This window comes from Tursiops truncatus, chromosome 12, assembly GCF_011762595.2.
Source record: "Tursiops truncatus isolate mTurTru1 chromosome 12, mTurTru1.mat.Y, whole genome shotgun sequence".
Lineage (NCBI taxonomy): Eukaryota > Metazoa > Chordata > Mammalia > Artiodactyla > Delphinidae > Tursiops > Tursiops truncatus.
The window spans coordinates 85,800,255-85,816,199 of NC_047045.1; the positions used below are offsets into that span (position 1 = coordinate 85,800,255).

Here is a 15,945-nt window from a genome sequence, read left to right on the forward strand (position 1 = left end):
GGGTGCACCTTTACCTACCTGGCAGCACTAGTAAGTGTTTCCAACATGATTTCCAAAAGGACCGCCTCCGGAAGACGGCATTTCCAGGAGTGACGCTAAAGCTTCCTAGGCGCGGTTTCGCTGGCACTGCAAGGCCATTCCCAGAAGCACTACCTTCAGGAGGCGGGTCCTGGTGGGAATGATATCACAGTATGACAAGTACTGTCAGCACACCTGTGAATAGGCACAGACAAGCGGGTAACAGAGCACCTGCACAGCCGCCAGCACAGCGACCGACACGCTACTTCCAGCTGTACCTTATTTCTTTGGTCTTCTTGAAGACAGGTTTTCCTTCCTTTTCCTCTCCGATATCAAAAAGGTCCGAATATAACTCCTTGCTCTTATGGTCTACCTGGAAAAGCGCACAACGATCGGCATTCACCAGGTTTTTTGCATATATCTAAAGGGAAACGAGAAAACAAGAGTAAGCCGATGAGAGAGTCACAGAGTTTACAGGTAAACTTTATCAGAAATAAATATTAATTTCAGCTAGTCTATACTGTAACTGGGTAGGAAATTAGCATTATAATTAAATAGACATAGGCATATAAATACAAAAAATAATACTCTCTGTCACTGTCAAGGTGCCGACACTGGCAGCCGCTCTCCACCCATGCTGTGGGGGCAGATGTGGGAATGTTACAACACTCCTGGGTGGGCTGGAAAGCAGCTACTGGCCTTTCTCCCTGAGAGCCTGTCTGCCACCCTGGCTACTTTTCCAGAGCTTCTCAGGGCTCCCTGATGCCCTAGTCTGAGCCTCTGTCAGCTCTCAGGCCAGCATCCATTCTGACTGGCTGGCGTTTACAACATACCAGTTGTAAAAAGTATGAAATGTGTGTCCAATAAGACACACAGTGTTCATATTTACATCAGCTGCATTTTATTTGCTGCACTAACAATAATGTGTAACAATTAGTAAGAGTTTACTATGTGCCAGATAGTTTTTATAGACTTACGTGCATTAATTCACTTCATCCTCACAATAACAATATTAATTCAGGGGAAACTTAACCGACTTTCTACACATTAGAAAAACTGAGGCACAGAGAGGTCACTTAACTTGTCCGCTATCACGTGGCTAGTAAACGGATCTGGTATTTGAACTCATACTAGCTGTTTCCATGGCCTATGCTCTTATTATCAAACATGACTTACCATTTCTGAATGGAAAATTGTGGATTCATATTGTCATGCATTTGTTCATCAATTCCCTTCAACAAGTATGTCTTTAACGCCTAACATTTCTCCCTGTCCCCAGTGGGCTGGGATTACAGTTATGTCACAAAAAATTGTATTTACCCATATTCAGAATTCTGGCAACGTCAAGATGATAGACATGAAATTATTGCTCAGAGAAAAAGAATTACTTCTCAGAGAAAAAGAGCCATCACAAAGTCTACGCAAAAGGGACACAGGCCACCTTGTGGTCAGAGGAAAACATATAACCTCATGTAAAAATACCTTATAGATTAAATAAAAAGAAATCAGAGTGGGTTAGGTACCCTGGTTCATTCTTATATTGTATCTTCGTCTTTCCTGCTATTATAAGCTGTACTCGTTCACTCAGCAAACACTGGCTGTGCCTTATACGCTGCGGACCAAGTACGGGGCATTATGAGTGTCAGAATTTCCAGGTGACCTGTCTTGGCCACAAGCTGACTGATGAGGACCTCATCAGTGGAAACTGCTTCCTTTCCCCCACGGTATCCCAAACGCCCAGAACCAGGCCTAGAGCAGAGGACGGCTAAAGTCCACAGGCCATTTAAATCCACCCCATTGCCTGTGTTTGTAAATAAAGTTTCACTGGGACGGAGCCACATGCATTCCTTTAGGCATGGTTCACAGTTGCTACAACAGCAGCGTTGAGTAGTTGCAACACAGTACGGCCCACGAAGCATAAAACTTTACTACTGGCCCTTAAAAGAATTTGCCAGCCCTTAGGTTAGAACACATAAGAGCTCTCAATAAATACTTGAGGAGGAGGGACAACGTGACGGTGGGAAGGGAGCTATGGGTGTCACTGCTGGCGATCCCAGAACCATCACCCGTTTATTCTGCACACTCAACGCGATCTTGAGTTATTAAGTCATAATAAACTATCTACAGTGACATCTGCATCCTTAGTGGTCATGCTGGCTGCTTGATACTTGGGCACATATTTAGGTCAATAGTTATAAAAATCTGGATGAAATGGACAATTTTCTAGAAAAAGGAAATGAATTTAGAAGGAGTTGAAAAATCTGAATGGAATCAGAATCATAAAGACAATTGAAATACCGTAAAAATAATTTATTCCCATAAAAGGTAGCAGGCCCAAATGATTTCAAATACGAATTACTTAAGAGTCTTCACGAATAAAGTCCCATCTAATTTAAATCGTTTTAAGTTCAGACAGAACAAAACTTCTCCAGTTATTTTTACAACCCCTGCTATGTCACTGATACTAAAAATTGACAAAGATACTATAAAAAAGAAAATCACAGACCAATTTACCTTGGAAACAGAAGGAAAATTATAAATACACACATCAAACAGGAATAAATATTTTAAAATTTCCATATTTTAAAATTACACTCTATTCATAACTGTCCAGTATTGTAAAGTCTATTGTTATAGCTCATAAGGCAATAAAACAAAGGAGAAAAATCATATGATTGTCTTTATGGCTGTCAAAAAATATATGTAATGAAATTCAGTAATTATTCATGATAAAGTTTTAGTGAAATGGGAAGAGAAGAAAAAATATATATGTACATGTGTATATATCGGTATGTATACACATCCTGGTAATATGTGACCATATCAGTCCTCATCATACAAAATGATAAAATACCAGAATTAACCAATTAAGACATTAAAGTTATGAACAAGACAAAGACATGTTATAAGTATTAACACACAATTAGGTAAAAAACGCATGAGTATACATATTTGAAGAGACAAAAGTTTTACTGTTAGGTGACAATGTTACTGAGTATGTTGAAAAGTCAAGAAAATCAACTGAAAACAATTACATGCAATAAGAAAGACTTCTTTAAGATGAGTGACTCTAAGCACGTTTACTTCTTCATTCTCCCCGAATATTAAACTTCCAGTTTGAAATGACACTCACATACTGGAAAAGAGTTAATAAAGAAATCCTAGGCATATTTTGGTAATACTGATGAACTCCAAGCCTCAGAAGGTCATTCTAAAAGCCATCCCCGCTCCTACATACATTCTCTCTCACACACGCACAGACACACACATGCACACATACACACGCACACAGGTTTACTTACAAGCGGAAGATAATTTTTGACAGCAACAGAGGATTTAAAATTCAGTGGAAATATATCTTCAAATTTCTGAGGAAAACTTGTCTTAAACTTAAAATTCTTTACCAAGTCAAACTAGCATTCAGTCATAAGGCAAAATAAAGACATTTCTCAAGCACACAGATGAGCTTGAGCAAAAATAAACAAATAGATAAATTCAAGAAAGCATGGGAAGACTTGGGGTACAAGAAAAGGTGATGAGCAAAGAACCCACTAAAACTATAATGAAGCTGTAAAATTCACTAGGAAATGATATGTAAGGAGTTACAGGTGTAACATAAAAAAGCGAATTAAAAAAAGACTTAAAATATCTGGTTGTGCCCCCAAAATATGTAAGATTAAAATGCAAAAAAGGAAGAAGTAAAATTATGCTGTGTTTTATCATGGACCACACATACGTGAGCTGGACAGACAGAGAAGGACATATTCCTGAAAACATAATTTGAGGCCCCAGGTCCGGCAATTACAGAAGTCTGAAATTTCAAGGTTTTCAGTGATAAGGGCCAAGAAACCCCTCCTTTTATTCTCTCAAACTAATCTGAGTTAGGTAGTTGACGTCTTTTGGCTTTTACACCAAAGAGTCCAAATGAACAAACAAGATCAAGGCGAGTCTGATTTGAGAGAGAGAGAGGGAGGGTGGGAGAAAATATTCATTAATTGAATTACAGATGAAGAAGGGAATTTAAGTACAGAGCAGAAGAATATTTAAAGTGTCCAAAAATTTATAAAAATTAATTGGAAAGTCTCATTCATTCATTTTCAACTAGCCGATGAACCGCCTCTCCACGGAGAATGTGAAAACGGTGAAGGCATTTCTATTTCTGGTGGACCGGCTGGTGATGAGCAGCTCTTGGCATTTAGTTCTCAGAGGTTAAAGATGCTGAACACCTGCAATGCTCAGGCCAGTACTGTGTAAGGAGGAGAGGGTCTGCCTAGAATGTCAATATCACCCCCCACTGAGGAACAGTATGCACATTAGGAAAACTATATCCACTCTCACTGGTTCCTTTCAACAGTGTTCTTAGGTCCTAGCGAATACATTAAAAAACAAAAAAGAAATAGTGTAAGCATTGGAAAAGTAGAACCACTGCTCTCATTATATCATTATAAACGATTTGCTTTCTTGAAAATCTAAGACTGTAAACTGAAAAAAAACAGCTTAGCAAATATGGGGAATCAAAGTCAACACATTCAATCTAGAGAGATTTTTAATTGAAAATAAGACAATGTTTTTGTATAAGAAGACTACATATGCTAAAGGTATCAACTCTACTTAAGATTTTATTAAATTAAGGTAGTTCCAATATAAATCATACACCATGATGAAGAGGGATACATCACAGGAATGCAATAGACTAAAAATTTAAAAACACATGATCATCTTAATAAGTGCAGAGAAAATGGATGTTGACAAAATCCAACGTCCAATTAATATTTACAATACTCAGAAAACTAGGAATACAAGGGAACTTCCTCACCCTGATCAAGGCCACCTATGAACAGTCCACAACTAATCCATCTACTTAATGGTGAAAGACTGGAGAATGGACGCTTCTCCTCTAAGATCAGGAATAAGACAAGGATGCCCACACTCACCATCCCCTAATTCAGTATCGTACTGGAGGATCTAGCCAGAACAATTATGCAAGGGAGAAAAAAAAAGGTATACAGATTAGAAAGGAGGAACTAAAACTATAACTCATTACGGATGACATGATCTTGCAGATAGAAAACCCTGAATAATCCACTAGGAAACTAATGGAAGTAATGACTTCATCAAGGTTGCAGGATACAGGATCAAAATATAAAAACCAATTTCATTTCTATATATTTTCAATGAAAAATGTGAAAATAAAATTAAGAACACGATTTCATTTCTAATATCACTAAAAGATAAAATACCTAGGAATAACTTTACCAAAAGAAGAGCAATGCTTGTACTCTGAAAATTACAGAACAGTGTTGAAAAGATTAAGAAGAGCTAAATAAATGGAAAACATCTCATGCTGATGTACTGGAAGTCTTAATATTATTAAGATGGCAATACTCCCCAAATTGATCTACAGAGTCAACAAAATCCCTACAGAATCTCATCTGAATTATTTGTAGAAACTGACAAGTTGGTTTCTAAAATTTATATGGAATTGCGAGGGGCCCAAAACAGCCAATGAAATAACTGAACATGGAGAGCAAATCTGTAGGACTCACACGTCCTGATTTCAAAACTTTTATAAAGCAGAGTAATCAAGACATGGTGGTACTGCCATTAAGCTAGACACATAGACCAACTGAACAGGACCGAGACCCTAAAAAGAAACCCACGTGTCTACGCTCACCCGATTCTAACAAGACCACATTCAAAGGGGAAATAATAGTCTTTTCAACAAATGGTACTGGTAAAACTGGAGAGCTACATGCAAAAAAAATGAAGCTGGACCCTTACCCCATAAACAAAAATTAACTAACGTAAGTCAAAACCTTAAATGTAAAAGCTAAAGCTATAAAACTCTTAGAAGAAAATACTGGAGTCAATTTTCATAATATCTGATTTGGCAATGGATTCTTAGCTAAGAAGCTAAGCCTGAGCAACAAAAGATAAATTAGACCTCATCAAAGTTAAAACCTTCTGTGCTTCAAAAGATACTATCAAGAAAGTGAAAAGATAATACACAGATGGGAGAAAATGTCTGCCAATGATACATCACATAAGGGAGTGGTATCTATAATACTTGATGAAATCTTAGAACATAACACTAAAAATTAAAGTAAAAAGCAGCCAATGAATCTGAATCTTTCATCACATGACAAGATGTTCAACATCATTAGTTACCAGGGAAATGCTATAGTCAAAACCGCATTGAGGGGCTTCCCTGGTGGCGCAGTGGTTGGGAGTCTGCCTGCCGATGCAGGGGACACGGGTTCGTGCCCCGGTCCGGGAAGATCCCACATGCTGCGGAGTGGCTGGGCCCGTGCACCATGGCCGCTGAGCCTGCGCATCTGGAGCCTGTGCTCCACAACGGGAGAGGCCACAACAGTGAGAGGCCCGTGAACCGCAAAACAAAAACAAAAAATAAAACCACACTGAGATAGCACTTCACATCTACTATGATGGCAATAATCAAAAAGTAAGATAAAAACCAGTGCTAGTGAGAACGTGGAGAAACTGGAACCCGTGTGCTGGCAGGAATGTAAAATGACACAAGGGCCAGGGAAACAGTTTGGCTGTTCCTCAGAAAGTTAACCATAGAGTAACCATATGACCTAGCAAATCCACTCTTACCTAAAACAACTGAAAACAGGTATCAGAACTGAAAATTGTACCCAAATGTTCAAAAGAGCACTATTTGCATTAGTCAAAATGTGGTGATAGAGAGGCGACAGCTAACATGGTATGAAGCTTCATTCTGAAGTAATGAAAATGTCCTAAAATTGACTGCTGATGGTTGCAAATGTCTGTGAATATACTAAAAACCACTGATTTAAACACTTTAAATGGATTAATTGTATCATATAGGAATTATATCTCAATAAAACTGTTTCTTAAAGTATAATATTAATAATACAAGAACTGGTCGATACTCCTTGTACAAGCTCTATGTTGATCCATATTATATCTACATATTTTCATATTCTTCTTAATACTTTTCATTGCTTTACAGATTCCTTAAATTGTGTCACAACCAAAGAGTTATTTTTTTTACTGTGCAATCAATTTTTCTCTTTTTTTGTCCAAATACAGCTGAACCTTGAACATGGCAGGGGTTGGGGCACCGACCCTCTACACAGGCAAAAACCCCTATATAACTTACATCGCCCTCCACATACGCGGTTCCTCCGTCTCCACGGTTCCACATCTGCAAATTCCACAACTGCAGATCGTGTAGTACTATAGTATTTAGTACTGACAAAAGTCCATGCATAAGTGGACCCATTCAAACCCATGCAGTTCAAGGGTCAACTGTAAAATCATCAATGTAATTAATTACAGAAAGAATGTGTAAAAGTAATAACCCCTAATATTACCCTCAGTAAACTGTCTGTTTCTACAAGACACTGAGCATATCACACTCCATACCTGGCCTGCCATGGTATCAAAGAGAAATTGATCAGTGCACATCAGAAACCTGGAGGTGAATAAACCCTTGTTGCACAGGATTACTATATTTTGAGAAAGACCAGGAAGATGGGAAGGAGAAAGAATATTTATCAAAATAGACAACAGGGCACAAACAGCACCGAGCAAGCCAGCCTGGCACCCATGGGTACACATGCACATCACTTCGACTACTAGAAGCCACTTCCTCAGTGGAGTCTCTCCAGAGCACTAAAGCAGCAACACTACACGTGGCGGAAAAAAATTCTATTTCATGTGGCTTTCAACCACAGTTGCCTGTGAGTCTTCTAGAAGAGAGAAATAATTAAGACTAAAACTAAGTAGAATGAACCTCAAGATCAGGAAGAATCCACTGGAAATTCCTAATATAACCTATATGCAAAAGGTATTCTGAAGAAATCATAAAAAGAAACTAAACGTTTTTCCAAATTAGCTCTCCACTAAATAATCAAAAACTCTGAGGTATTTTTCAAAACACTATTCAAAACCCCTCCAAAATTAACAGAAGTGACAAATAAATCAAGGTGACACCTCCAGATCACTAAGCACCACCCTTTCATCATATTTAAAAGAGCACGTATGTCCCGTACAATAAAATGTTCCACCACATATTAGGACATGAATCTCAGGATTAAATCAAGTCATTTTCCAAACAGAAGGCAACCTACCATTATGTGTTCAAGTAGAGAATCTATTGCAACTATGTTATCAAAATACGTTCTGAAAAAAAGGAAGATAAAACCTTTAAGTAATGTTATTAGAACAAAGAACATGTTAAACTTTGAATACATTTCCCAATTTTGTCTACATTTAAATAAAAAACATAAAGGTATATGTTGTTTGATTTTTGTCCTTTTGTGGAAACAACCAAGAATATTATTGTAAAGAGAGAAATAAAGTTTATCATTGACTTTAGTATAAGGACTCTAATTCCGGAGGCTGCATTAAGTAACTATTTTATCAGTAAGTATTCAAGGTAGGGAGAAGGTTTGGGGCATTTAACTAAAACTATGAAGAAATAAAATTGGTTTCATCAAACTTAATACCTCACAAATAACTCTGATCGAAAATAAAAATATTTAAATTTGCTAAATCTCATTAATATGCTAAAATGTAAATTATCACTGGAAAAACTCAAAAGTTAAAATGTAGTTTAACTGTACTAAGAAAGCAAGGCAATTCATTTGAGACGAGATCTCAGAATACAAATAATGGCAAGGACCTGACCACTTTACACGAGTAAAATATATATTCATCATTTTGAACTGCAAGTAAATATTTGGGACGCATATGGTACATACATTAAAATGTAGACCAGAGAAACAGAGGAATCAACAGGCACGTGTTACAGGGAATCTATAAAGAAATACTCTTAATATAGACCCGACTGGCAAGGTACTGCTTTCAGTTTAGTTTTGTGAGAATTTAGTAATGTATTCAGGATTAAGATAAGTTATAGCAATAAACAATGTCTTTTTTTTAGAAGAGAAATCATCTGGCTTGAAGCTACCAATACGCTTCGTTACACCATCCACTGAGGAATATCCTGCAAGCAACAGGGGGAAGCAAATGGGTTTCCCACTGGGGAACAGATTTAAGGTGTCACATGAGGGTTTTAATTGGACTTTGGGAGACCTGCAAAGTATTCAAATACATTAGTACGAGAACGTGCACAGCTTCCCTTCCTAGGTGTTTCTGAAGTCGTAATATCATGTGTCCCAGAGATACTGTTTAATTCCATCTCAAAGAAGATAGTTGGCCTAGGGGATCAATAGAGCACTCCCTCAGTCCCATACCTCTCTAATTTTATATTCCAAAGCACAAAGCAGCAACTTCAGAATCATTAGTGATGAGGATTACTAGACTGGGTGATGAGTTGGTTATGAAGTGTGCCAGGGTGACATGTGAGTGAAAACACAGTCAGAGTTGTGTTGGAGGCCTTGGAGGCACAGGTACATCACACCTTGAGTTAACTTGTCAGAGGATGGGACCTGAAGTTACCATGTCCTGGGGCGTTTTAGATTTCAACAATTAAGCAGATGGGTCAGATAGATACGAGATCTTCCCTGTAGCAAGCAAACCCACTACGAACCTGAAATTTAATAAATATCTCTAATTGCTTCCACTGCCAGCTCAAGGGAGTTTTTCTAGGTCAAACTTCAGGGAAATGGAGCATTTTCTGGAGAATGATATCTGAGCTACTATACATGAGATAATTAAAATGATCATATTAAGAGTCTGTTTTAATGTACTGACATTTGTTGAAAAGTCCAGAGAGGACTATTTGGAAAATAATAAACTAGGACATTTCCTCTCCTTCTACTGCTGTCAGTTTTCTCCTATGAAAATAGAAATATCAATACTTAGTGCATCTCTCTAGATAGTCTCTAACACCTTCTAGTGAATCTGTTTAGAAAATATATACCAGCTTGTAAATTAAAATCATCACATATACATCTGCGATCCTTCACTTGTAAAGTGAACGTGGATGAGGATGTAACTCTGTGATCCAAAATACGAACGACCATACTTACCTTATCACTCGCCTATTAAAGATTGGTCTTCTGTTACTGACTGCACTAGATAGTAATCTATCACTGTCAGAGCCTGCACTTAATCTAAACTGTTGATCAATAAGAGCTACCACATCCCTAGAAATGAACACTTACTTTGATACGTCGAGTAGAAAGTCATTCAATTCAGTCTGTTTGGCAAGACCTCTGCATACCTGCCATACAAAATAATGGCTATTAATTTTAAGGGAGTTCTGCTTATTTAAGAATAAAAATTCCAGAATACTATTTACCTTATTTATTTAAAAAGGCATAACACAATCACTACTTCAATGCTTTTAAAATTGTACTTGGGTGCATATCCTACCTACATTCAATACTGTCAGGTCCAGGAAGCCCTTGCTTCTCATACCATTATCCTGAAATATATATACATTTTCTCCCTATCAGACAGTTCCTCATCAACCTGAGTTTGCTGAAATGGACTTAAAGGAACAAAACGAGAAAAAGTGGAAGATACAAAATAGAATTCTATTGCTGCCATGTTCCTAGTTCTAGTTCTAGTTCTCGGGAAAACTCCATGCAGTTTGTGATCTTTTAAATTAGATCACATTTTCAAGAGAATCAGGTATCTTAAATAACAATTAATGTTTAAGATTAATGTTTTCATATAACACTTAGTTTAGTGGATGTTTTAATTTAGGAAATGGAGTCATAAAAATATCAGTGTTACTGCCAGGAGGAGGTCATTCCTGGGCTTTCAGTGGAAAACAAAAACCATGACAGGGAACATAAATAATTTAACATTATATGTAAATATATAAAAATAATTAATTGGAAAATATTTAAGGCAGGGAGTAAGTAAATATAAGCGAATAGATCAAACATTTTAGAAACAACAAAATACCTAATATCCAAAAACAAAGCACTGGGTTACTTGTTAACCTCCATTCCGTTCCCCAATGCTGCACTCCAAACACCCTTTTCTCCTAGGAAGCCCCTGTGAAAACATCCCAAAGACACACCTGAACCTGATGTATGGCTACTGAAGCCCAGGCAAGATTTGCTGTTGCAACCTAAAAAAAAAAAAAAAAAAGAGTATGAAGCAAGTTTTTATCAGTCACATGCAGACATCCCAGCGAAGGACTCTAGCATAAACATATATGAACAATTTTGTAAGATCATTGCATTTTTGAATATTTTGCCAAATGTGAATAGTCAAATATATATAAAGTTTCTCTTTTATATTTCCCACTTCTTTATTATTGAGTTTAATGCTCTCTTGTCCCTCCTACTTTGGGTTAAAAAGGAAGATAAATTGATTAAGAGAGCTGTCATCCAATGATTTTAACATAAAATAATTATTTTTCAGTTCAACCAAAATACTACTGTAAAGGCCTCTAATGACCACTTTAGAATGAGGAAGTGTTTCCCAGACTTCACTGACAAGCGCTCAAACGTCTAGCTATTCCACTTCTTTGATTTTTCGTCCATCTAACAAATATTTATTGGGTGCCTACTAGGTACCAGGCGCTGTTCTAGATGCTGGAGAGACAGCATGAACAACAGAACAGCTCACAGCTGCTGCGCAGGAAGAGAGAAGGGCGAGAAAGAAAATAAAGTGAAGCGCACGTTATACTGGCTGGTGATGCGGCTATAGCGGAAAAGAGGCACGACAGAGGGACAGGAGCCGCTCACGTCTGTGTGCGGTGTTCAGTGAAGCCTGATCAGAGAGGGTGACCTTAGAGCACATTCCTGAAGGAGGCAGCTGGGGCTGGGTACAGGACAAGCGCAGTGCAAGGGGAGGGAGAACAGAGGCACAGGCTGTGTGCAGGAGAGGGCCCAGCATGGCTGCAGGCAGGGAAGGGGCTGGAGCAGCAGAAGACAGGTCATCTTGGTAAGTGGCCACGGAGGGACCTGGGTGAACACTTCGTCTGACAGATAGATCATGTACTGTTTGGTTTTAGTAGGACTGAGCCGTTCCGGTTCAGGGAACAGTGAACGGAAGTTATTGTTTCCCAAATGGGTTTGAGGCTGTTACTTCTATTCAGGACATACTCTAGGAAGAGGACATTTTTAAGGGGTCAACTAGAATGTGAAAACTCTCCAAAGCCATCCTACTACTTCATTTGATTCACAATATGGTATTTTATTTTTGTTGTTAAATTGGATCCTTACTAAAATAACTTACTATAAATTTCTATATCGCTATATTGAGTGAGTTTCCTCTCTAAACAACTGCAAGACAAAAAAAATGTTTTAAAAAATCGTTAGTAGTAGTATCAAAATATTATTAAGCAAATTATGGTTTTAAATATTCCCTCATTAAATATTCCTCATTTATTAACGGAACAATATTAATAAGCACCTTCAGCGAACTAGGTGCAACTAAAAGTCCTCACGGGCAGTGTCCAGGCCTCACCTCCTGATGACTCAGACAGAAGGCTTCCTTGCCCCAGTGCCGGTACAGCTCAAGGATGCCGATCAAATCCCCGATCGCCGTGACAATTGGCAAACAAAGAACAGACTGGATACGCGTCCCTGATTCCAGTCCGGTACCTCTTGGAAATCGTTCATCCTAAAAAAACAGAAGGGTAAAAGATATAAACTCAGTGAAAGTGATGGAATCATCAAGTTATGATTCTATCAGAAAATTCCCTATACTCGTCATCAGTAATGAGCAGTCCTTTTCAAAGGAAAACCAAATGATCATGGCCACTATAAACACTGCTTAAGAAAATGCTTATCTTTAGCAACGAGGAACTTATACCCAAATATGGATTTAATGTTTCTTTATCATTGTACAGTAGAATTTAATTAGTGAATGAATATACATAACTTCATGCAATAATAAAAGTAATTATGACGGTTAACATTCATTTATTCCTCACCTGGTGTGTACTAGAACTAAGGGATTTACAGGTATAAGGTCACAAGTGAAAATTACTCCAAATGTAAAGGCCATAGGAAGGAAATTACATATATAAAATTTCTTCCCTTCTATTTTTAAGGTTAGAATAACACAAAAGCATATGTTAATGAAAGTCATTGTAACTGAACCTCAAAGGCCCATATTAGATATTCAAGTCATCCAATAATTACCAATTACCTATCATAAGAAATGAATCGGCTCTTTGACTTAACTTTCTAGCTTAGCAAAATCACTCAAAGGAACACAAGAAACTCAAATGAATTAATATCAAAACGTCAATTCTATGTATTCAATTTCTGTGGTCTACAGGAAGCTTTTCATGAATAGACTGGTATAAATCTATACTTTGTAATTTACAGATATTTTGAAAGCTTGCATATACATACAATAGAACATTTTCAAATGACAACTTATACAGTATCTACTTTTTACGTTTACTTCTTAGAAATGAAGTATATTTGGCACACAACACTGTGGAAGTTTAAGGTATACAACGTGTTGATACGTTTATATATTGTAATATGGTTGCCACTGTAGCATTGTTAATACCTCTATCAAGCCACATAATTATCTCTTCTTTTTTGTGGTGAGAATAATTAAGATCTAGTCTCTTAGCAAGTTTGATGATTATAATACAGTATTATTGTCTATATACATTATACTGTGAAACATTTATTTTTAGCACTTTTTCTTTTCTTATTTTTGATAAAGTAACTAGTAACCTGATTTGTTCAAGGCTATACAGATAACTAGTGGCAAAAACAAAATTAATATCTAGATTTTGTGACTCCAATTTAGTACTTTTTCAGAGCAAATTCATGACACCTATATACTTGTTTGTATGCTTGTCAGTTTCAAAGTCTGAGCTCATGCAGTGACATTTCATCACAGTGTGCATGTGCACTGTGGCAGACTGCTCTGAGGGCTCTGTTTTGTCCTGTTCTCTGTACCCATGGCCTTGGTCAGACCCTCCTACACTCAGTCTGGGCCTCCCATGAGATTTGCTTGGCTAACCTGAGGGCAGTGAATTTGATGTAAGCAGAGGCTTGAAAAGTCACTTGCATGTGTCCACTTCTTCTCTCTGACACCTGCCACCATCATAAGAACATGACGCTAGCCTTACTGGATGGGGTGGTGAGACACACAGAGATCGAAGGCCACCTAAGACTGGCCAGCTCCTAAGTGATGGCCAGTTGATCTCAGACACATAAGCAAGCCCAGTCAAAGATAGCCCAGATCAGCAGAATGGCCCGATCCAGAGACAGTGAGTGGTGGCTGTATGACCCCATTAAAATCTGGGGTAGTTCGTCACACAGCAATAGCTGACTCATTCACATATATCCTGCTAGGATATGAAACATAAAACAGTAATCATCTAGTCTATATGACTATGAGTATACATTTTTATGCTTAACTATACTGGCAAATGTTGAAAGAACAACTACTCAAATCTAAATCTTAGGGGTACGTAAGATATAATTCTTGGAGTACGAAGAATTAGTTTACATACAAATGCATTTATTGATCTGTATCTTGCTTTAAAGCTGTTATAAAATGGCTTAAATTAAAACATCAAGAGCATATGTTATCTTTCTTAATTAAATACTTCAGGTTACGAATGTCACAAAGGGTAAAAAGCCACTTACCCCAAGGATGTCTTCTACTAGCAACGTTTTTCTGGACTTGGCCACATAGGCAGAGGTGGTGGTGCCTTGGGCGATGGGCCCAGCAGGGATGAGCCTGGGTTTTCCTTCCTTGATTCCAGGTGGGGTAAACACACAAAGGCTCTAGGAAGAAAAAAGGAATATGTTTTATAGACTTAGGAAAGTCTTTGGCACAGGGCGAAAAGATTACTTAACAATCGCAAGAAATCTGTGAGCCAAGGAAAAGTAGAGACATAAGATGAGGAAAGGTGCTTTGCGTGACCAAACTGAGCATCTGAGGTGAAATTCTCTTTCATATGTCCTTCGCACACAACACACAGGCTAGATACAGGACTCACACAAATGTCTAGGTGCAGAAAATCTCTTAAAATAGCCTCCGATTTTTAGCCACAGAAAATAATAAAATGAAAAAAAATGTAAGCTGTCCTTGGGCTCAAGAAACTATCACACAAGAAACACACACTGCACCTCACCACCCTACAGACTTGCCACATGGCTCTGTAACTACAGGTCAACGTGATTTGGTTATATTTTTTCATTTTCATTAAAAATCTTTTTCAGAACATTATTTCTGTTTTTAATACTCAACCATTCCATTCCTAAGACTGACGTGCCCATAAAATTACAGATTCAGAATACTCTTGGTAAAATTTTTGCTCTTCTCTGCACACACACACCAAAAAAAAAAAGAAAGGACAAAGCTGGTTGTATCTTTCCGTCTCAAAAGACTAGGTGGGAGGGTAACATTTGAAACTATTTTAAAAGAAATGTTTTTACAAATATGATCTGTTATTTTGACTAAACTAAATTATATTTTAAAATAAATTTCTACTAAATAAGAATTGCTCATCCAAACAAGTCATCTGGGCATGGGGAGCAATATTTTGACATAACTGTATTATGATTATCTACTCAATTTGAAAAATATTAAAGTTCTGCTAAATTCTCCCAACACTATACTTTTTTTTTTGCCGTACGCGGGCCTCTCACTGTTGTGGCCTCTCCCGTTGTGGAGCACAGGCTCCGGACGCGCAGGCTCAGCGGCCATGGCTCACGGGCCCAGCCGCTCCGCAGCATGTAGGATCTTCCCGGACCGGGGCACGAACCCGTGTCCCCTGCATCAGCAGGTGGACTCTCAACCACTGCGCCACCAGGGAAGCCCCCAACACTATACTTTTATTTTATTTTTAATTGTAGTGCTGTGACTTAAGGATGATGCCCTTTTGAAGCAGTGAGTATTAGGCAATCCTCTGAAGCTAAAGATGCTCCTATTAATGCTTTGCTATCACTGAGCTAGGTCCAGCTGAGGACAATGAGTTGGATGTGGTTATTACTTTTTAGACAACGTGGTTTTCAAGCTTCGTAA

The 15,945-nt window shown here is 37.9% G+C and overlaps 1 protein-coding gene across 2 annotated transcripts in view; it reads right to left on the bottom strand.

The window, feature by feature from the left end:
* PDE10A (phosphodiesterase 10A) overlaps window positions 1–15,945 on the bottom strand; it is a 300,047-nt gene that overhangs the window by 71,784 nt on the left and 212,318 nt on the right. For both annotated transcript variants that reach the window (XM_033867960.2, XM_073789817.1), the window contains 6 exons: window positions 14,562–14,702; window positions 12,406–12,561; window positions 11,009–11,059; window positions 10,140–10,198; window positions 8,139–8,190; window positions 297–439 (listed from right to left, as the gene is read on the bottom strand). In XM_033867960.2, coding sequence (XP_033723851.1) covers window positions 297–439; window positions 8,139–8,190; window positions 10,140–10,198; window positions 11,009–11,059; window positions 12,406–12,561; window positions 14,562–14,702 — 602 coding nt within the window. The remainder of the gene's footprint in view (window positions 1–296; window positions 440–8,138; window positions 8,191–10,139; window positions 10,199–11,008; window positions 11,060–12,405; window positions 12,562–14,561; window positions 14,703–15,945) is intronic.